We start from the raw sequence: 23,163 nt of genomic DNA, 5'->3' as shown, positions 1-23,163 counted from the left end.
TGCCTTTCTGCTTTAGCTCTGTAGTCGTAACTGAGCTGTGTTACCTTTATTTGCTATAAGAAAAGGAGCTGCCTTTTCCTAAAGGCGTAAGAAGGAAGCCAGAAGTCTTTTAGACAACTGACAGACAAGCAGGGCATCGGTTTAAGTAAGAAGATGCCATTTTTAGAGAGACTTTTCTGACCACAATGACACTGAGTGCAGAGTTGATTAAAACCAAAAAACCTTGGTGGAAAACTCGCTCTCATTGAAGGGCCTATGGAAATAATATGTCAAAGGAAAGTGACTTTGCAGAAATCTTTATAGATCTAGCTGAACAAAAACTGAAGAGTCCTTTATTTCTTGGATGACACGTATACCCCGTGAACTGAAGCGCTATCATTTACAAGTGGAAACTCAAAGGATTAGGAAAGTGAAGCAAAAAGCGTATCACTCTGCCTCCACCAGAACGTCACTTTATTGTTTATCTGTCATCAACAATGTAAAACTCTACGAGATACTCTATCCTGGTTTTTAAAAAGGTAAAGGTTACATTGGATTAGCTACGTCGTACGAAAGAAACTACAGCCATCACAGTAGAATGCGACTGGAGGGAGAATTTGAGTTACAAAAAAGTGTACACTGCAAGCAGAGGGAAGTGCACATTAAATCAAATGCCTGTAGGATTCATTACTTTTAAATGCACAGTGACAATGTTGAGAAACTGTACATAATAGAATTACAGAAATGACCGGAAAAGAACCAAAATTACATTTTGTGTTTGACCATCCAAACTCATTGATGTTCTATATTTTCAGTGCTTTTGGAAAATTCGTTTACCAAACAAAATTTAAGTTGTTAATTTGACTAAAACGTGAAGTAGAAGGATTGAAATCAAAAGTATATTGGAAGTACCGCCTAACCTACAAGAATAAGCCAAGAGGGGAGGGTGCTGGGAGAGGCTGGGAGGGAGGAAAGAAAGGAAGGAGCAAAGGGAGAAGAGAAGAAAGAGAAGAAAGGCTTTTTCTTCTATCTCAGAAGTTCTTCCAATGCAGTGTATATCTGATGTACAGCTCTTTGCTTTCAGTCCATTTCTGAAGTTTACATTTTGTAGCCTTTTTCCGTACTAACCGGTCGACCCGACCGGCGCTGTTGCCACGCAACAAGAGCGACACGAATCCCAATGCATCAAATCTTCCCTTGCTGTGATTTCTTCACGGCCCCATTTTTTCTGGTTTTCTTTGAACAGGGTTCGGTGTTTTCCTGAATTGTTCACAGGGTCAGGTGGAATTGAGTTCCAAATCACTCTGCGGCTTTGTAGCATCCTGATTTCTTTCTGCGGCGAACCCCCGGCCACGTTTGCAGTTCTTCCGTAGCAGAAAGACAAACCGTGTTGCTCAAGCGGTGAGCGTTCACCCTTGACGGCGGGGGTTGCAGACCATTGTGTTGAGCGTATCCCTGAGTGCAGCTATCCTGCAGGATTCACTTCCCAGTGCACCGAGATTTCCTAGGTTTCCTCAGATGAAGCCCCAGTGTGCATCACCACCGGCTGTGGTGCGGCTCCGGATGCCTGAGGCCGAGTGGATTCTGGTGGGAACTGACCTCGCTGAACCAGACCGATCCGCTCTCCCCGCTCACACCCAGGCAGTCCAACCTTCATACAGCTGAGCCAAGTTATCTAGATTAGTTGCTTCCTTAATCACAAAGTCAACCTATTAGGAAGGTCAAACAAGGGATTAAAAATAAGCGACATTTTAAAAAGTGATCTTAAAACGTACTGTTGTACGTCCCCTGCAAATACAAAACTTCAGTTAAAATAAACTAGAGTAATTGTAACCTTAATCTTGCACAGCTTTGTGTCGCCCCTGTAAGAATTTGTACTGGATGGGCAAAAAAAGATCATGTGCCATCTCTTTACAGAATCACAGAACCCCAGAGTGTCAGGGGTTGAAGGGCCCTGGAAAGCTCATCCAGTACAATCCCCCCATGGAGCAGGAACACCCAGATGAGGTTACACAGGAAGGTGTCCAGGCGGGTTGGAATGTCTGCACAGAAGGAGACTCCACAACCTCCCTGGGCAGCCTGGGCCAGGCTCTGGCACCCTCACCTCAGATTGCACACATTGCCCCTTGTCCTGTCCCTGGTTGTCACCGAGAAGAGCCTGGCTCCATCCTCCTGACACTCCCCCTTTCCATATTGATCCCCATGAATGAGTCCCCCCTCAGTCTCCTCTTGTCCAGCTCCAGAGCCCCAGCTCCCTCAGCCTTTCCTCACACGGGAGATGCTCCACTCCCTTCAGCATCTTGGTGGCTGCGCTGGACTCTCTCCAGCAGTTCCCTGTCCTGCTGGAACTGAGGGGCCACAACTGGACACAATATTCCAGGTGTGGTCTCCCCAGGGCAGAGCAGAGGGGCAGGAGAACCTCTCTGACCTACTGACCACCCCCTTCTAACCCACCCCAGGTACCATTGGCCTTCCTGGCCACAAGGGCCCAGTGCTGGCTCATGGTCACCCTGCTGTCCCCAGGACCTCCAGGTCCCTTTCCCCTACACTGCTCTCCAACAGGCCTTTCCCTAACTTATATTAGAACCTAATTCCTAACCCCTATCTTGGAAATGGTCATAAAATTCTACAATTTACATGGACATCTGGGCCCACGGACTCCGTTTCCCAGAGACGGGAGCGTGGTTGTGTTACACTCGTTGCCATGGCCAAGTTCAATCCTTTTGGCAGATGTACAGACCTCGCGTTCTCCCTGGGTACCAACAAACGTTCCCTCACTGATATACAAAAGGCATTTTATCCGACTCAGGAGTTTGTGTAAATCTATGGCACAGGAAACAAAAACATTTGCTAAAAACCCAGATGCAGCAGCACACCTTGATTTGCATTGGAAATAAACCCCCGTCCAGAGGGATCCCCTTTCATACCAGGATTTTGGTCTTTCAGGCAAACCTCAGCACACACACATCAACTGCCACGTATTTAACTGGAACTTCCCTGCTGCCAACTCACCTGTTCAGCAACAGACATTCTCCTGTTGGGATCCACATCTCGGCCCTCCAGCTTGGCTTTGACCCGCTTCCACACGCTAACTGCATATGAATTCCTTTCCTGCACGGCTAAAGGTACAAAATAAAATCAATTCAATTTTCCGTGCCTGCACTGAGGTGTTTTGGGGTTTGTCGTTGTTGTTAGTTTTGGTTGTTTGGGGGACTTTGTCTGTTTTTAAGCCCTGTATTTACCTTTTCCCGTTTTAGGGTCCCTGGCTGTCTTTTTGGGACTACAGGCGACACTTTTGCCAGTTCCCGGGACTGTGCTTGGAGGAGTATCTGCTGACGTGGCAAGATTTTTCTGAATTAGCTTTCTTGCATTCTGCGACATCACCTCTGGCTGAGTTTTCTGCCCCGTATTGCTACGCACAGCTGTAAGGAAAGTTCAAAGGCACTTCGAGTATTCAAAATAATACATTCTAGATGCAAGAAAAGCACCATTAAATGTGTATCAAATGCAGCTATCAACCCCTCAGATAAAAGCATTTTAAACTCTGCACCAGTTCTTGCCTCTTCACTCTGTTATGCGATTTCTTTCACTTGATAAACAAGAGGTTTTGTTCCATTGCAAAGCATTTATTTAAATAATGCAAATTTTTATGGCTCTCTTAACCTCGAGTTCTATAATTGCGTATGGCAGTTATAAAACACAAATCTTGTACATGACAGAAATCAGGAACCTGCACTTAGTCCAAATACAGAGTAGAATAATCCTTTAAGGAGAAAGGAATCCATGCTCACGAGAAACTTTATTCATGTTTTTAACTGCAAAATAATGAAAACATTGCCAACATAAATGCATTTGTAGAGTTTCAGGATTCTGAAGCCGCCATAATTTTAATACTAGTTTCAAGAGAAATGACAGTTCAGCTGACGTATGTGACAACGTGCCGTGTCTGTGGGATGAACCCAGACCGTGACCAAGCGGTCACTCAGTACCGGACACTGAACAAATGTAACCTCACGGGCTTTTCTAACCTTACAGAGGTTGTCTGCACTTCAAAGTATAATGAAAAGTTCCAATCCCATCTCTAATCTATATTCCTGATGTTTTAATGCTTGTACTTTGCCAAGCGTTACCTGCAGCGAAGGTTGGCTGATACGGAGCAGCTGACGTTGGGCTCGAGCACTCATTTGATGTATCCGTGACTAAGGGTGATGCAAAACCCACCAGATTATTGTAGACACTGGGAAACACAACAAAGTCGATAAATATTCATGCAACTACCTTAGTGAAAACTCAAAAATGAAAGCTTTGAGGCGAATTTTGCACAAGGATTTGTGCATTTGAAGCAAACCCCACGCTCCGTTTCTGTCACGTGCAAGTAGAGAAGCAAAAGCCGTCACCTAAGAGAGGGCGATTCCTCACCTTTGACTCTGCGTTTTCAGTTCTTTCAAGGTGGGAGTTATTTCCTGCAGCATTTCGACATGTTCCTGACTGCGGACTTGACCCATAACCTGAACTAACGTAAACAAAACTGTCTGAATATTATCTTGCCACGATTTATATTCGCCCAAGAACTGCCTAACACTGTTCTCATAAGGAACATCTTCACCATCTGCCAAAGCCGCTTCTTCATCCTGTAACAAAGACGTGCAAAAAGGTTAACTCTATGATGCATATTTCGGCTAAGAGAATAAAGATGAGCATCTCCTGGCCTTTTCAGCCCCTCACTGTGTCATTTGACTGCAAATGACCAGAATTTTCATTAATTACATTTCAAGAAAATCAATTTGAAAAAGATCAAACGTTTTACTGATTAAAAGCCAAAAGGATTCGTAAACACACAGAATCTTTCAACTGCCAAAAGAGAAAAAAGGTTTAATTGAACCAAAGCCTGATTAGCCTAAGTCTAGAAATAAAGCTTTATCAAGTTCATTTAATCTCTAAGAATTGAGGTCTTGAACTCCATATACATGATCACATTTTCCTGTTTCCGGATACTTTAAAAAGCACATGGCAACTATTAACTGCGCTGACATGGTCTGGAGCAATAAATGCACACAAGTTCCGGGCTTACCTTCGCCATAGCTTTCAGTAGATGTTTGACATCTCCAAGTTGCCTGTTATGACCCGTGAGCACAGTTTTAATACTATCCACCAGATTCTGAATGGTTTCACAAACGGTCTCTATTTGCTGTTCTCTTTCCGTTTGTACCGTTCTCTGGGTCGAGATTTCCTGGGTCAGCTGCTTGTGAGCCGAGTGGAGCCATTCGGAGCTGCCAATAGGATGTTCGAGACCAGTGCCCTAAAATGACAAACATTTTTGACCTGCATCCAGAGAGAAAATTCAATTACTGCATAGATGCTGCTGCCAAATGTTTAGCAGTGGATGGAATAAACTCTGTAATCCACAGCCCATTAGAAGGTACACACAACATTGATTTAGAATGAAAGACAAAACGGAGAACTCATGATTCTGTCACGTTCTGTGTTTTGCTTTGGCCGTCACTCACCACTCTCTGCAGCAGGCGAAGCTCCAGCTCAGACACCGAACTGTTGAACTGAGACGCGAATGAGCACATTTGTTGGCAGCGTTTGAGAAGTTCAAATAACGCAGCATCAAGATTTAAGGCTTCTGCTGTTCTAGTACGTAAACTTTCAAAATGAATGATATTACTGCAGAGGAAAGTGACCTGAAAATGAAAGCGAGAGCGTGAAAAGTTATTCCAATTAAAGTGTCTATTACACAAACTGCATTTGTTCCATGTCTTTCAAAGGGAGAATTTTAAATCCCGCAGTAAAGCTGCTCTGCTCCAGCAGCACTACCATTCCAGGGTCAGCCAGCCCTGCAGCAGTTCTCCCAGAGATTATTCGCAGTGCTTCTCAAGTGGGACTCCCAGAAGTATTTAGTTATCTACGTTTGCTCTTTAGATGCCGAGGAGGAAAAATATCTTCCACATAAAACTCAAGTAGGAAATAAAAGTGAACACACTTAGCAAGTCACTATATTGATGTATTCCAGAGTACCTGACTTGCTCTTTGACTTTCTTTCAGTACAAGGTTTCTTCTTTCAGCAATAGTGGCATCAAAATCTTGCAAGACTGGTGCCAGTGCTGGATTAGCACCTCCCGCCCATTTTAAACGCTGCTCAATACTTGCTTCAAGTGCTGCCAGTTTCTCCTGCATTGGGGAAGAAAAACCAAAACAGATAATGCATATTGATACGTATCATCCTAAGCCTAAGTTAATAATTAAAATATATAACACATGCAGACACATTCTTACACTCATATATATAAAATAATGTGGTGTACATGTGGTGACAAATGTCAGCTTGTGCTGTTTAAAGGTTTATATTCAGCACACATCACAACTGGATTTGATTGTTATGGAAATAAAGTCAGCTTTCCAGATTTTAACCCACCAGAAAACAGAAACAAAACCCCACACACATCAAAACACAAAAGTAAGGGGATCGCGCATTGGTAGAATAAAAATGATACAAAAGCATAGGAATCCTGAATTATTTTTACAAATAACCTTCAAAAAATTACAAGCATACCTTAAAAACTGAAAAGAAAATTAAGATTCAAGAAGCTAAGCAGTATTTATTTTAAACCATTAAACACTCTATATTACTGATAGCCAAAATTCTAAAAGTTGAATGAAGCCCAGCACACAGAAGCCTAAACAAAGAGAAAAACTGATTTGCCCAGATCTACACAGGGACCATCAGACACTGAGCTGGTAAAATGGCAGGAGGGATGATCTAAGTCAGACCAGCTTAAAGAACAGAAGCAAGAGAGAAGATAATGTGGAGGTGGCAGAGAATTCTGGGGTTTGTGTTGGAGTCACACTCCGAAGAAGCGCTGAACGAAGCTCCCAACCAGCAGTACCTGCACCGTTGCGATTGAAGCTTCGATCTGACTGAGCGTGTGGAGCTTCTTCTTCATGCTGGCTAGAATGGCAGAGCGAGGCGGAGGAGTGACCGAGATGGCTTGTGGGCGGCTGATGAGGAGATCTTCGTGTTGCCACTGCAGGAAAACACCAGAAACGCTCGATTACCAATATTGCTCAGCACAAAGTACTTTGCTTCACAAACAGCAATTCTAGTCCTCTGTACACTTCCTAAGTAAGGGCATTTTAAAATTGTGTCAGATGATACCAGCACACTGAGTTCTAAATTATTAGAGAGCGTTAAGTTATATAAGTAGCTGTAAACTGTTTTTCTGGCTTGGATGTTTATACCGCTAATCAGTCATTAACCTCCTAGACGTGATTTACACACACTTCCTCTATCTAAAAAACCCATCAATATTCAGAAACAATTCATTTGTGATGCACTAAACCAAAGACAACTTTGCTCCCCGGTCTGTGAAACGCTTTACGAATTGCCATGAGGAAAACCTGTGCCCTGCGTGTTTATCTAAAGCCTCAGTAGAACACTTTCAGGATTGATAGTTCTGCTATTTATATTTTTTCAGAAGGCAAACAGTGGATCAAGGGGACAGTAAATGCATTAAAACTTGGAAGTAATGGTACAAGATGACATTCAGTAATGCAGATTCTGCTCCAAGGAATCTCCTCCTTTAGTCTTAGTCTGTTTGATAAAAGGGGGAGAATGGGACAACATTGCTAGTAAGAAAGTCAGTGAAAGACTTTTCTAATGGTTATGGAAAAAAATTACACATATTGCCTTGAAAAAGTATTTAAACATGGTTACATTTGCATCTTACAAAGCAGCCAGTCTGCAAAAGAAGCCAGCTGTAACTTTTTTCCTTACGTATTTACAGAATAATTTAGAACAAAATGAGGGCAACAAAGATGCTGAAGGGAGTGGAGCATCTCCCGTGTGAGGAAAGGCTGAGGGAGCTGGGGCTCTGGAGCTGGACAAGAGGAGACTGAGGGGGGACTCATTCCTGGGGATCAATATGGAGAGGGGAGTGTCAGGAGGATGGAGCCAGGCTCTTCTGGTGACAACCAGTGACAGGACAAGGGGCAATGGGTGCAAACTGGAACACAGGAGGTTCCACTTAAATATGAGAAGAAAGTTATTCATGGTGAGGGTGGCAGAGCCTGGCCCAGGCTGCCCAGGGGGGTTGTGGAGTCTCCTGTGCAGACATTCCAACCCGCCTGGACACCTTCCTGTGTAACCTCATCTGGGTGTTCCTGCTCCATGGGGGGATTGCACTGGATGAGCTTTCCAGGGCCCTTCCAACCCCTGACATTCTGTGAAAATATCAAGTTCTAGCTGTGCTCAGCCCCAGTAACCAGAGCTCACTTTCCGGAGACACGAGCTGGAGCACAGGAAGGCGTGTTTTACCTGGAACATGGCGATGTGCAGCTGCACTCTCTGCAGACTGGTCTTGCAGGACGAAATGCTGGTTTCCAGCCTGCGCACCAGATCGTGCTTCTTCCAGGCGGTGTCGTAGGAACTGGCCAACACCGTCGCCCTGTTCATCACCAGCTGCGAGAACTTGCCAATCTGGATGTTGTGCTCCACAGCTTTCTTGCACAGGTCGTCCACCGAAACCTTGCTTTCTGCCCCAAAGTCTTTAGCCTCTACCTGAGCAATGATATCGACGCCCAAAGCGCTGATGAAACTACACAAGGTCAGTCCCAAAGCTTGATTGGGAAGGCCAATTAAAAGCTGCCTCACAAAGTCAGCTGTAAAAGCCTTGATTGGTTTGGCCATTTGGTCTTCACTGAAGCAAGAGTTTCTGTAAAGGGCTTTGACGTTGACAATTTGCACAGGTCCATTCACTGCGTTCTGGTCTTCAAGTGAACTGATCCCTTTGAAAGGAACGAGATAGCATTTTTGTTATAAACAAAACATTTGATGCATCTAGGAGAATATTATCTGACCTCGAAATACAGCTAGATTACAGGGATTTTTAACCCATTCACACTTGCCAGATATAAAGGGTAAGTTACAGTAAAAGTGACCATTTATACATCCTTCTCAACAGGGCACAGGACGAGAAGGGGACAAGGCAATACTGAACATTTGATAACATTTATTTACCTGACAGTGTTTTAGAAAAGGTACCACAGAGCCTGAAAAATTCTTTAATTGTTTGCAGTCTCTTCAGAAAGAAAATTTCCTCTAGAACTTGGCGATTATTGTCATCATCAAAGAAGTTCACTTGGGTGCTGCGGGCTTCCCTAATTATGTCAATCTTACGCCAAGCAACAGGTATTTCCATCTTGTTTAACTGAGCGATGAAAAGGCAATAAATTAGTATTGTTTTTATAAACTTTCATATTCCTGACTCAAAGAGGACTCCGGTAAGACGAAATCCATACCTTTTCAATCAATAAACCAAATGCAGTTTCCACTTGAGCAAACATTCCATCAAAGGCCACTAAAAGCATCTGACCAGCTGACATCTTGGGGGTTTCATCAACTGAACCATTTCTTGGCTGAATCAGCTCACCATACTGAGCATGAAGTACTCTTAAAAAAAAAAAATACATGTTTTTGCTTAAGTCTACAAGAAATAAATAGGATTTTCTTAAACTGATGGATCCCACAACTAGAGCAGGCTGGAATTAAGCTGCATCTGAAGAAGGTCGAAGTTTTGCAGGCTGCTCTTAACCCCTCACCCCACTTCCCACGTGAGCGCTTGTGCTGGTCTAATATGAACGGCCAAGGATACCAAAGAGACGGGGTTGGATTAAAGGACCAGATACAAAACTGACTTAAAATACAGGTAGAGGATATAGACCGTACTTTTTATGAGCATGGTAAAACAAGTTATGAATAGTAAGTGATGTAAATACCACCTTTCCTTCCCTGAAAACCAAGTAGTGGTTTTATAGTATACACATATAATTGGGTGAATGGATTACGGGGTAGAAAGGCAGAGGATGAGGTCTCAGGGTACGGCTGAGATGGTTTAACACTGTGCCGCTCCTGAAAGAGCGGCGTTATCCTCTCCCTCCCAGCACTTTCGACCCTCAACCAACAGGCTGAGCAGGCGTGCCAATGGGTGAACCTGGAGGAAAATTAACCCAAGAGAAAGACACCAAGTTGTTTGCTACTAGTCCAGCAGCCTTCCCTATCCCACAGGACCGTCACTGGCTCAAGGGAAGCAGCATGATCACGTTTGCTCCACAGGAACATTCTGAAATGTTGGAATATTGTCTGTTTATAGGGTTTTTTGTTTATATATATATATATATATATATATCAGTGACTTGGTATAAGAAATATATATATATATATATTTCTTATACCAAGTCACTGATTCATTATACAAAAGCTGCACCAAACCTCCTGATGAGAGGAGTGCCATGGTTACAAGCTCTTCCTTTCACAGGTTCTTCCCACCAACTAACAGACTGGTTCCCATTCTTAGCATCCCTTAAACTTCAAAGAGAAAAATCACAACTATATAACTTGGTTGATTACCGAAAGTCAGCTTTAAGCGCATGTAAATTGCCATAGCTCTGTATTTCTATGTATGCATGTGCATAAACGCACAAACACACAGAGAAGAAACAAGCGTAGGCATTGCCTCTGCTTACAGAAGGCAAGAGAAGCTCGTACATTAAACAAATAATAAAATTTAGTCAAATTAATGTTTTGCAGCCTTCATTCTCCTATATCTGAACTAGCACAATAGGCGATTTACCTCGCGACATCGATGTAATGAGTGTGTGTTTCCTCCTCCAGCCCCATGGCAGCATTTCGCAAGTAGGCTTGAAGAGATTCAACCAGTGTTTGCAGAGGGACCCCATCCGTTGTTTGCTCAATAAGATTATCCAATTCGTGGAGCATACTTTCCAAAGTATACTCTCCTTTCATTAAGCACCTCAGCGCTTCTGGGAAAATGATCTGTCGGAAGTTTGAGTTCAATTCCTGTTGGGAAAGATGAAAACATAATAAATTTTCCTCTCTCAGAAAGTATTACACAAAACAACTTTCCCAATGTAGTATCACAACACAAAGTGGTAACATGATGGTGGTCAGTCAAGGGTCAAAACCTAGTATTTTTTTTTAATTTCAAGAAATCAGGAAGACATTAAACCCTGTACAAACCCAGAGGTTTGACATTTGCACAGTGTCAAAGTGCCTCAGCAGCAGCACCTCCCAGAGCATCAGTGGTACAGACCACACTTTGCCAACCAATTTCATCTGATGACGTAGCTTTTCTTCTCCACTGTGTAACTATAAATGAGTTACATTCTTTACTGTATTTATGATTTGCTAATCAGACTTGGCAAAGGAAAAGAATTAAAAACTTGCCAGATAGTCATTATTTTGTGAGAGTCCTACTCATGCCACAGAAATCGATGCGGGTAAGAGAAACGGTACCTTAAGTGGCATGAAGCAATTTTCCTCGAGCAGAACGCACCAGAGGGCTAACGGCAGCTACAGAGAGAACCAACCAATGCACTTGATCTCCAAAATGAGACAAGACACACCAAAAACATTTGTTATCTTGGCTGCTCACACACATCTCACCCGGGAGCTCACAGGGAGGACAACACAGGCAGGTGAAAGGTCTTGGCTGCAATGCAATTCAACTGCATGCCCGTTTTTGAAACATTTCTGAAGTGTTAACACTTTGAAGAGCAAAGAAAAAGTGATGAAAATCTCAATGTGCTCACACATGTTGGCAGGATAACCTTTCTCAAATACAAAGTAGAACAAAAACCCTCAAAAAGCGCTTCACACCAGCCACAGTTTATAAACCACCTCAGTTTTCAGCAGATATTTCAGTCAAGCTCCTGCTAATGTTTGGTTTTGTTTTATTAAAGTGAAAACATTTTTAGAACACAAGATCATAAATGCATTTTTCTCCTTCTCTGTCTCTGAGATATGGGCCTGTAAAACAGGTTTTCAGAATTTGTTTCAAACTGCTTGTTTCAGGTGAAAATAAGTAAGGTTTAACAGGAGAAGAGAACAGAACAAGCAGAGATTAAAGAGTTTGAAAGTTATTCTGGACTGCCAGAATAGAAGAATGAAAGCAAGACACAAAGCAGTGTGTCTATAAATCTGATCCTAACTTCTGATCCAACAGTGTGCCCAGGTGGCCAAGAAGGCCAACGGTATCCTGTCCTGTATCCAAACTAGCATGGTCAGCAGGACAAGGGCAGTGACCCTTCCCCTGTGCTCTGCATTGGGGAGGCCACACCTGGAGTGTTGTGTTCAGTTCTGGGCCCCTCAGCTCAGGAAAGAGATTGAAGTGCTGAAGCAGGTCCAGAGAAGAGCAACAAGACTGGGGAAGGGACTTGAACATAAGACCTATGGGGAGAGGCTGAGGGAGCTGGGCTTGTTTAGTCTGGAGAAGAGGAGGCTTAGAGCTGAGCTCAGCACTCTCTAGAACTACCTGAAGGGCAGTTCTAGCCAGGTGGGGATTGGTCTCCTCTCCCAGGCAGTCAGCAATAGGACAAGGGGCCATGGGCTTCAACTCTGCCAGGGGAAATTGAGGCTGGAGATGAGAAAGCAATTCTTTGCAGAGAGAGTGGTCAGGCATTGGAATGGCTGCCCAGGGAGGTGCTGGACTCACCGGCCCTGGAGGTTTGTAAACTGAGATTGGACATGGCACTTAGTGCCCTGATCTAGTGAATGGACTGGAGTTGGACCAAGGGTTGGACTGGATGATCTCTGAGGTCTTTTCCAACCCAGTCCATTCTGCGATTCTTTCTCATGGTTACTTGGCAGCAGATGTTACTCTTTGTCGTGTATAGATCAAAACGGTTTCTTTCAAGCAATAAAAATGTAAACGGCAGCAGTAAATGGCCTGTTCAGCTCAGCCAAATATGGGAACCAAGACTAATGTCCAATAAAAAAAAAAAAACACAAAGCTCTTGGCAGCATCATATGCAAACATTTAGCTGTTAAAGGAAGATGCTTTTAAGAATGGCTTAGCTAAACCTTGGAAGGTTGGGGATGAGGAAAGAGAAGGTAACTTAAAAGCCAGTCTCACCTGAAGTGAGATATATACGCCATTAGCTAAGTGAACAGCTTCCGACGCTTCGAGCGGGTTGGGAATGTCCAGGTCCTGGGGTACGAGGTGACACTGCTTCAGCAGCTGCACGAGACACGTCACGTTCCCGCTCATGCTGCAGAGCTCCTCCAAGAACCAGGCTCCATCTCTCGAGGTCAGATCAACCAGCTGCTCCCCAGCACTAGATGCTGCACCCTCCATCATCAGATTGCGCCTGGACGAGTTATAAAGGTCAGTGTGGCAGCCCCGAAGCACCCCCCACCCTTCGCGAAACAAAGGACTCAATAATGGTGCATGTTTATGCCTTAAACAGCTGAAGTTTGCAACTTTGGGCAGGCAAAGATAGGTGGCTGTGAAGGCAGACACTATATTTTCCCCTCAAGGTCTTTAACAAATGAAGGTGTACATTTTGGAGGCAAAGGTAATTAACAGCATTGCTTCTACCAAGGTCTCAGTTAATTGGGATGACCTAGATCGGTCATCCAGCAGACACTGAACTACTCAGAGAAATCACAAATCACCAGCTACCCTGAATACACAAAACAACTCACTTCTGGTCAGCACTGGGACCATCCCTCTAATTTCTTGACCACCAAGTAATTTCTGGAATGATCCTAATTAGCATCAAGAGCGAGCAGAAGGAGGAGACGAGCCGTCCCTCTCCTGTCTCACGTGCAAAGGGACTGGGTTATAAAACTTCCTCACTTGGGACTCTTTGGAGTCTGTTTTTGTTTTGTGTGTATGTTTGAGTGTGAGCTCCGCAGCATTAATGAAATTTTGCACCGACCACCAAGACAACTACAGAGAACACTGGAGTGCTGAGATTTTACTTTTTCTTCTAATATCTTACCTATCTCCCCGCTTTTCCACTCTCTTTCTAACTTTATTCTGGGTACATAAGAGTAACATCTCGTGAATTTTGTTGTTAAAGCCTTGCTAAGTTTTTATGATAAAGTTACGAACTTTTGCCAATCCACTGTTCACTGTAATTCCGCTGAGTGTTTTTAGCAAATTCATTATTTAATTGAACTTCTCAGGGGATTGTCATCACTTTGTGTTAATGCACAGAGTGTTCAGTTAGCCCAAATCTCACCTGGTGGGATGGGACAGTTGGACAATCTGTCTGCTCTCGCATTCTCCACATCATTATGTCCCTTGAACATCCCTTTAATGCCATCTCAAACATAAGCACAGGCAAACCAATTTCCTGAGAGGCAACTCACCTCGTTAGCGTACAAAGAGCAGAGATGATCACGCTGGCTAAGCTCAGCGAGCCCTCCTCTCCGTTCTCATGGAGGAAAACCTTTATGCACCGTTCAATTTCCTTCAGCTGCTCTTCGCAAACAGGTACAGTAACTGCCTCCTGTTTCAAACGCTCCACCTGCCTGATCAGTCTGTTATTGATATCTGCTGCGTAGCGCTGGAGAGTCATCTCTGTAGCGGTTATGAACTGGCACATACTTGGGGGTGGTTGAGGAGCGTATTGCATTTCGTACCTGTAAAGCAAAAGTTCAAAGACAAAACTCTCCCTTTCTCAAGATCTAGCAAATTGCATCCTGCTCTGCAGGTAGGAAAAATAACTCCCCATTTGAACAGTTCCCACATCACCTCTGGAATCCCACAGCACTTGCTGCCTACCCCAACCACACTCACATGAAGTCCAAGAATGCGCCATATTTCATGACTATTTGCAAGGACAGAAGACAATCAGTAGCCCTTGAGGCAAACAGTAAATAGAAGACAAGAAATAGGAAGGAAACATGTTCAAGTGTAAACTCTTAACTGCAATCTAGACCCTGTAAGCCAGACAGTAGTAATGCTGAAACAGCCTGACTTTAGAGGAAAAAGGACCAAAAAATACTTGCTTGAAAATCTGCTTTTATAATAATAACTAAAAAAACCCAAACTTTAGTAGACTCAAGTAATTTTTAAATACTGGAAGTTGCTAAAACCCCAAAACCTCACTACCCTATAGCCACAAACAGGGATCTTCATTTGTTCACTACAGGGCAATGGTACTTGGTTTCCTTTTTACAGTACATGGGTCAAACTCTGGAACAGGATTTTTAAAGCAGTTTTTCATCTTTTTCTTTAAACTTCTGGAATTACAACTTAATCTTGTCTTGGTCCTTGCAAAAGTATTTCTTTTAATTGGAAAATTAAAATCCTGAAGTACCTTGAAAATGAAATTCTTCAAACAACCCATTATTCTGTCAACTTACTTCCTGAAGATCTCCTGGCAGCGCTCTATGGTCATGTTGCGGATGAGCTCTTCCATCCAGGTTTTCCATTGCTCTATTCGGTGCTTCTGGAACACGGCTTTGGGATACTGCAGGGCTACTGTTGCGTAGTTGTGCAACTGCTCCAGACAACCCCGTAAAACGGATCTCCTCTGCTGCAGGAGAGCACCGACTTCGCCTTCCAGCTGCTCGCACTGACTGATGAGATGTGCCTGGCCCGCATTCTGCAGAAATGCTGTTGCTGGTACGTAACTTGGGGGACCTTTCAAGAAAGATGATGAAAAATTAAGCTTTGTTCATCTCTGAAGCACACAGATTTTATAGCATACAGGTACTGAGCATTAACATCCCCTCAAAAACATTTTTACCTGTGATAAAGGAGGCACTGAGAATTCATACTGGTAATTTTGAGCACAAGGTTAGAGAACAAATTCATGTAGAGCTGGGACAAGACAGACATTCCTTCAGGCAGCTTAGAACAGAAGCCTTGAAGTGCTCTAAATCGCCCTTTTCATTTATTATATACAGGGCATTGCCTTTAAGGTAGAGAATATTCATAAAGCCGCCTGATATTAAATTGTAGTTACCTTCAAACCATTGAAAACCCCACAAATACCATTTATACCTAGGTCCATTTGTGTGCTGATTTCTTGAAGGAGACTTGCAAGTTGCGTTGCCTCTAAATTGCTGAAAGCCGTTTGGTAATGCGATATCCACTGCTCAAACTCGTTCAGCTTCACCTGGATGGCCTCCTGCACCGCTCTCTGCTGAGACTGCAACTGAGTGTGCTCAGAATACCTGAGTCATTGAAGACACAGAATCAAGTCAGTGCTACATATACTTCACTATATTGAATACAAAGCCTTGTTGAACAATACAACTACCTTGTTGACCAGAAAATGATCACGTTCTCACTAATTGCATGCAACTCAAACAATGTTGTGTTAATAATTAATTCTGTTTTCCTACAAAATAACGAACGCGTGTGCATATTCATGCAATTCTGGAATCCTTGACCAATTTCAAATAAAGTCGCAAAATAGTTTAAAGAATTAGAAACCTGGATGAAAAGATTCTGTGCTACGTATCCACAGCTGCATTACACGGATTAATTTGATGGGACAGTCTCTTGCCTTGTGAGTCACACATGGAACATGAACAGCACTGGTGATACCAATGGAGTACGAGGTGCAGGACAAATAAGATTTAGTAGGAAAATGGTTTTGATAGCATTTCTGTACAAGGAGTGACTTGCTTACTATACAAATACCTTTTAACCAGCTATTAATCTCTCTCAAATACACATTTTAACATGTAACTCATAAGTACACCAGTAAACCACCAACTCTATCAAATGTGCAAGATTCCTGACAGAATTCCTGGCTCCTCTTACCTGTGCTGAAGCGTGTGAGAGGGGTGATCCGCTCCTTCTGCGCCCTCCAGAAACTCGACCTCCTCCAGTAGTTTTCCTTGCAACTTTTCTACATCTGTCAACTGTTCTTGCAGGTTCAGATACTCTTCTAAACTACTGTCCAATTTTGGTAGCACAGCAAGCATTTCATCTCTGTTCTTAAACCAGTTGACCTAGAACCAAGACACAGACATTGTAGAACGGGACTTAATTGAACATTTAAGAGGACGTAACATATGGCAGCACTGAACCCTTCACCGATGTCCATCTGGGGTTACCTCCAGTGCTACAAGTGCTAAAGCTTACCAGACGTCATTTATTCAGACTGCCCTCTAAATGTCTGATTTTATTCTTCTAGCCCAGATTAAGGCAAAACATCAAAATATTTTAGAATTAAGCACACAGAAAATGAAAACTAGGTATTTGCAAGTTTCATACAAGCACTTCCCTCAAACTCAATTTAACTCAATCAGATTTGTGAACTATTCCTAAGAAGTTATCACCTCTTCCACCACCCCCCTAACACACAAATAAGCCAAGTAAAAGCACAGGGCCTGCTTTGGTTATGAAATAGCAAACGATTGTAGCGAACTCACCTTGATCTCAGCCACTCTTGAAGAAAAGAGACTCCGTGTGATATCTCTTTCCATTTCTCTTTTGCTTTGCTTGTTCTCGGCCTGCTGGCCACCCCCGCCATAGACGGCTCCAGCAAACCCCGCTTCGCCTCCCGCTGTCCAGTCCACCAGAGGGTCGTACACAAAAGCTTCCAGCAGTGTCAGCAAAGTCTCTCTCCCACGCCGCATGATGTGAAGGACCTGCCATCGTGTTTTAAACAGACTCATCTTACATCATCCTTGGAGAAAAGCGGCATTTTAAATGCAAAATACTGCACTTGAGGAGGCACAGAAATCCCTAACTTATGCTCTAGCAACAGATACTTGAGGAAGAAAACTCTCCTTTGTTCAGAACTTTTTTCTTTTTAAAAATATATCTGTCATGTTTATAAAGGATGAGTCCTGAAGAAAGGGGGTAAAACTGCACCAAAAAAGCTTCTGGGAAAACCACTTCACATCTGGAGCTGCAACTCACAGAAACACAGAACCCCAGAGTGTCAGGGACTGGAAGGGCCCTGGAAAGCTCATCCAGTGCAATCCCCCCATGGAGCAGGAACACCCAGATGAGGTTACACAGGAAGGTGTCCAGGCGGGTTGGAATGTCTGCACAGAAGGAGACTCCACAACCCCCCTGGGCAGCCTGGGCCAGGCTCTGCCACCCTCACCGGGAACAAGTTTCTTCTCATCTTTCAGTGGTACCTCCTGTGTTCCAGTTTGCACCCATTGCCCCTTGTCCTGTCACTGGTTGTCACCCAGAAGAGCCTGGCTCCATCCTCCTGACACTCCCCCTTTCCATCTTGATCCCCATGAATGAGTCCCCCCTCAGTCTCCTCTTGTCCAGCTCCAGAGCCCCAGCTCCCTCAGCCTTTCCTCACACGGGAGATGCTCCACTCCCTTCAGCATCTTGGTGGCTGCGCTGGACTCTCTGCAGCAGTTCCCTGTCCTGCTGGAACTGAGGGGCCACAACTGGACACAATATTCCAGGTGTGGTCTCCCCAGGGCAGAGCAGAGGGGCAGGAGAACCTCTCTGACCTACTGACCACCCCCTTCTAACCCACCCCAGGTACCATTGGCCTTCCTGGCTACAAGGGCCCAGTGCTGGCTCATGGTCACCCTGCTGTCCCCAGGACCCCCAGGTCCCTTTCCCCTACGCTGCTCTCTAATAGGTCATTCCCCAACTTACACTGGAACCTGGGGTTGTTCCTGCCCAGATTCAAGACTCTACGCTTGCCCTTGTTCTATTTCATTCAATGTCTCCCTGCCCAGCTCTCCAGCCTGTCCAGGTCTCTGATGGCAGCACAGCTTCCAGTGTCAGCCACTCCTCCCAGTTTGGTGTCACCAGCAAACTTGCTTATAGTCACTCTATTCCCTCGTCCAAATCATTGATGCATATATTGAGTAATACCGGCCCCAGCACTGCCCCCCGAGGCACTGCACTAGATACAGGCCTCAACTGGACTCTGCCCCATTGCCCACGACTCTCTGGCTTCTTCCCTTCAGCCAGTTCACAGTCCACTGAACTGTAGCTGTACCACTACCTGCACATGTATTCATTTAACATTCTCCTATTTCTTAAATACCTACTATAAGATGTATCTAAAATAAGGTGAAGGCTTTCTAAATCAACAGCAGAATATTTAATAGAGAAGTTCTAAGGTGGTGTTTGGCAAGCGACAGCCCTCAGTTTTCTGCCAGTGTCCTACTCACCTGTTCACAAGAAAGCCTGAAAACCCCTTCTACTCCCGTCACTCCAAGTGCTGTTTCAATATTGTGCGTCATCCGAAACGGAACCTTCTCTGGTACCCTAAGGCTTTTCCCTTTAAGAGAAAAATTTAAGTTGTTTGTTTGTTTCTAATTACCAAGAAGATAAACCTTTTATTTAAATAACATATAGCATTTTTTAAATTACCTTTTTCAAAGCAAACATTATAATCTATGTGGACAACTTCTCCTGTAGTCATATCTATAAGAACATTATCCAGATGTCTGTCTCCAAGACCAATGATGTAGCCAACCATGGACATAACTGCAGTGGATCTTGCATACGACTTTAAAGAGAGTTTCAGGAAAAAATTATTGGTGGGAATCCTCCGCCAACACATCGGACTGACTACCATCTTGAAACATTACTTTAAATGTAAGTGCAAGACAAATCAAAAACAACTTATTCCAAGCTGTTTTCTATTTGTTGTCTGACAATATAAGAGTTTTTCACGTCTTAGGCTGATAATTCTAGTTTAATAATGTAGAGCTATTAGGTATATACCTTTTTTTTTCCAGATGGCACAGTTGCCACCATTTCCTGTTACATGAAACTCTGGCAGTGCCAGCTCATCTAACTTAGGAGTATTGCTTGAACACATCCCAGCCACCTGTTTCCCCTCATCCCATTAAAAACAAGCCTTTCAGAGGGAAAAATGTATTGTGATGACTCACCTGTGTAACTCTCCACCACTCATCCGGTGTGGTACACGATGACCAGAGCTCCTTTGCCAGGAGATTTGGGGGAGTTGCTTCCATCAGCTCTTCCAGAACAGCCCTCATGACATTCAAGGGCCAGTCGCGCCGGGACACGTCGAGGCTGAGCCCGACCGCCTTGAGAGCGGGGCCGATCTTACTGTAGTAAAGCTCACTGGGTCTGGGCACTATTCCAGGATTCTGAGGAGTCTGGTAAGAATCCTGAGCCTAGAAGAGGTACAAATGGTGGATTATTATTATTTACTTATTATTTATTATTATTACTATTATTATTTCTCATTCCCACAGAAAAGCATCAAAAAATTCAGTTTGGTGAGAATGAAATATGAAATCAACTCCTCTGAGAATCACTTCTACAGCTCAGAGAACTCCTTCAAAATTCAATAGTTAAGAAAGCCTCAATAAACTCAAAACTTTTGGCCTAACTCTACTTTTATCAAGCTAAATTTCAAAAATGGAAGTGTAAAAACTGTATTTAAAATGAAAAGAGAATGAGATGTGCAACTACAATAATTTTAAGCAAGGTTAACTCTTTTTGTGCAAAAATACTTCTTGAATCATCATGCCAGAATAGTGCATTTGTTACGTACTGTAATAAATATATACATCCATTTTCTAGTGAAATCCCAAGAGAGATGAATACACAGCACCATTCTGCATCATTCTGAACAAAACACAATCCTCTTACAACTGCGTGACTCAGAATTGTAAAGCAAATCAGAACAAATGGTTCCCTTCTGTATTGTCCCAGGTGGCATAAAACACAGTTGTCACCTTTTGTGCTTGTAAAGCAGCTTCTCGCTGTTGCCACCGCTTGTACAGGCCAAACAGCGGCGTCGCTCCGTCCACCCACTGGATCAGGCCCGACCTCGTCCCCAGCGGTGTCACCGAGTAGTGCCGCGCGTGGAACCGCGGCGTCTCTTGGCGGTTAATAGTAGCAAACATCGTGTTCACAATCGATAAGAACTGCATGATTCTTTCATCTAGATGCAAGTCTTCCAAACCTGCGACACATTTATTTTGTTTCAAACTTAGTTTCTGGATTAAAAAAAATCCCTAAACTACGGCGTTTTTTGAAATTGGAATTCATTTCAGACTACGAATAGCTTTAAAAATTATGCAGATCAAGGATGAGCTCCTCAGCCTAAACCTTCACGCAGCATTTGCCCACTAGAATCACCAGTTTCCAACAGTTCTCTGTGAACAGAACACACAACAGTTACCAACTTAACAAATGGGTCTTGTCCTTTCGGGGAAGATGTTTAGTCCCATGTGTTCTCTTCTGGGTGTTACCTTGAGCCTCTGGAAAAATGCATCCAGCTCATTCCATCAGTACGCAAACAGAAACACTGTTTCTGATGCAACCCGTCTAACAGAGGGATGTGAAATGCTCCTGATCTACAGGTTCACAAGGTAAAATCGCTCAAGAATGTACAGTGGGGTGAGAGATGGGGAGGAGAGGGAGCAGGTGCTCCAAACACCACGTTCCTCATATCATGCAGCAGAGAAAGCTCAAGTTGCAACTATGCGTCTTCCCAACTTTAATATGGTCTGATTTGTAACACGAGACAGTAACTTGTATGAGAAAATATCCATTTCTTACCTTTGAAGAGGTACGGATAGTTCTTCCCATCCGAACCCAGGAAAAGCAGCTTTTTCGGTTTGGTTTTGGTCGGCAGAATTGTGATGGTGCTGCCCACACTATGAATTGTGACCGTGTCTCTGGTGGATACTTCTCCAGGAAGGGCTATTTCCGTGTTGAGCATGGCAGCCAGCCAAGGGCTGATTTCTTCAAGCCGTAAAAGGTAACTAGCCCTTTTCTGTGCTCTTTGCTGCAAACTTAGCATTACCTATCCCAAAGAAATGTTCTGGTTTAGGGTGAGGTTCACCTTAACAACTAGCATTAAAAAGAAAAACAAACCAAATAAAACTCAAACCAAAACCAACCAAAAAACCCACACACAAAACCAAAAAAAAACCCAAGCAATTAACACGACAACAAAAAAAAAAACCCAAACCAAAAAACAAATACCAAAACCAAACACCCAAACCGGCTTAATGGTAGTCACGCATGGAGATTTTTCTTAACCTACCTTTCATCCTCACCTCCCTACTAATCCACTTATAGCTTAGCATGAAGATGACAAAACCTAAAACCCATCCTTTATGCAGCAAATATACCCTACCTGGTGATAAGCACCAAAGCCACAATAAATCAAAGTGCTCAGGAGGTTTGCTCCTGCATTTATAAATATTTGGGCTTTGGTTAAAAGCAGCAGCATTCAGCACTCTCTTGTTTACACATCGGTATCATCACCTCTTCCGCAAAGCAGAATGGGAAACACAAAAACACCCAAAGGGCTGTTTGTGTGTAAAACCTAGGATCTGTCTATCAAGACTTTTCACAATCAACAGGTTGGCTCTGGTTGTCCAAGTGAATACATATTGTTTCTCCTCAGACCCATAAGACAAGATCACATAATTGAAAAATCAGAGAGTATTTGGGAAGGGTTGAGCACCTGAAGGTTGCCACACAGCCTGAGGTCTGTGCTTAGATAACCAGAGTACCAACTTGTCAGAATTTAAATCTACTACACTCAAATGGCATGGAGTTTCAGAAAGACAGTATTAACAAAATTAGAGCCCTCTGCCCCAAAAACTGACAGAATCTCAGACAGCAGAAGATGCAAGAGTGTCACAAGTATTATATGCACAAACTGCAAGTACAGACCTCTTTAAAAGGGAGCCAGCTGCTTCCAGGTTTAGCAGGATTCAAAGGATTCTTAAGTTTCTCTAGTGCGTTTTCAATGGCATCTCCATAGTTGTCCTGAAACCACTTCTCGTGAGGAGTTTCTGCAGGAGCCGCAGTGATGCTTCGCACGTGCTCCAAAGCAAAGACAATGGGCTTCATCAGAGCGGTGTGCTTCTCACGCATGATTGCGATCTTCTCCTCTCTATTAAACAAACAAAACAATTTTCTCTTAATTCCATAAAGCTTCATAAGCATAGCATTGTGATAAAGACTTCAAATGTGCTAAGAATTCACAAAAACGGTTATATCTCCAAATGAGGTCTTTGAGGATGGCCACAGGAAGAGCATTTCATTCCACATCATACACTTCTTGCTCTGAATCATACTTTGTTTTCTGGGGGTTTGTTGTTTTGTTTGGTTTTGGTTTTAAACTGAAACATTTGAACTGGGCTCTTCACCCACTGGAAATGCTGAGGAGAAGCCCGAAGAGCTCAAACCACCCTAAGCAATTATTTCCTTTAAAAGAAGAGCTCCTAATTAGTCCTTCCCAAGTGTACCATGCTATGAAGAAAGGGAAGAGCATGAATCAGACATGGCTCTTCTCCCATTCACAGGAGAAAGCAGGTGAGAGAGAAAAAGACTTGCTGAGCACTGAAAACCAAAAGCAGATTAAGGCGCTCCATTTACTCCAAATATTGGTGTTTACAGTGAACTCCAAATAAATTACATTCTTCAA

At 43.4% G+C, this 23,163-nt stretch overlaps 1 protein-coding gene across 2 annotated transcripts in view; it reads right to left on the bottom strand.

Moving 5' to 3' along the window:
- Window positions 1-436: 436 nt before the first annotated feature.
- SMG1 (SMG1 nonsense mediated mRNA decay associated PI3K related kinase) overlaps window positions 437-23,163 on the bottom strand; it is a 70,258-nt gene continuing 47,531 nt past the window's right edge. For both annotated transcript variants that reach the window (XM_065030684.1, XM_065030685.1), the window contains 25 exons: window positions 22,407-22,629; window positions 21,279-21,525; window positions 20,450-20,679; window positions 19,634-19,882; window positions 19,107-19,245; window positions 18,905-19,014; window positions 17,180-17,398; window positions 16,566-16,756; window positions 15,798-15,970; window positions 15,155-15,434; window positions 14,156-14,428; window positions 12,912-13,146; window positions 10,611-10,837; window positions 9,280-9,430; window positions 8,999-9,188; window positions 8,297-8,766; window positions 6,870-7,007; window positions 6,001-6,153; window positions 5,487-5,666; window positions 5,051-5,278; window positions 4,399-4,610; window positions 4,110-4,216; window positions 3,222-3,401; window positions 2,992-3,098; window positions 437-1,688 (listed from right to left, as the gene is read on the bottom strand). In XM_065030684.1, the coding sequence (XP_064886756.1) occupies window positions 1,611-1,688; window positions 2,992-3,098; window positions 3,222-3,401; window positions 4,110-4,216; window positions 4,399-4,610; window positions 5,051-5,278; window positions 5,487-5,666; window positions 6,001-6,153; window positions 6,870-7,007; window positions 8,297-8,766; window positions 8,999-9,188; window positions 9,280-9,430; window positions 10,611-10,837; window positions 12,912-13,146; window positions 14,156-14,428; window positions 15,155-15,434; window positions 15,798-15,970; window positions 16,566-16,756; window positions 17,180-17,398; window positions 18,905-19,014; window positions 19,107-19,245; window positions 19,634-19,882; window positions 20,450-20,679; window positions 21,279-21,525; window positions 22,407-22,629 (4,990 nt within the window). In that variant the 3' untranslated portion in view covers window positions 437-1,610. The remainder of the gene's footprint in view (window positions 1,689-2,991; window positions 3,099-3,221; window positions 3,402-4,109; window positions 4,217-4,398; window positions 4,611-5,050; window positions 5,279-5,486; window positions 5,667-6,000; window positions 6,154-6,869; window positions 7,008-8,296; window positions 8,767-8,998; window positions 9,189-9,279; window positions 9,431-10,610; window positions 10,838-12,911; window positions 13,147-14,155; window positions 14,429-15,154; window positions 15,435-15,797; window positions 15,971-16,565; window positions 16,757-17,179; window positions 17,399-18,904; window positions 19,015-19,106; window positions 19,246-19,633; window positions 19,883-20,449; window positions 20,680-21,278; window positions 21,526-22,406; window positions 22,630-23,163) is intronic.

The sequence above is a fragment of the Columba livia genome, chromosome 15 (assembly GCF_036013475.1).
Source record: "Columba livia isolate bColLiv1 breed racing homer chromosome 15, bColLiv1.pat.W.v2, whole genome shotgun sequence".
NCBI classification, from domain to species: domain Eukaryota; kingdom Metazoa; phylum Chordata; class Aves; order Columbiformes; family Columbidae; genus Columba; species Columba livia.
Note: the sequence above shows the minus strand (reverse complement) of the source record. Positions and strands in the feature narration are given on the sequence as shown.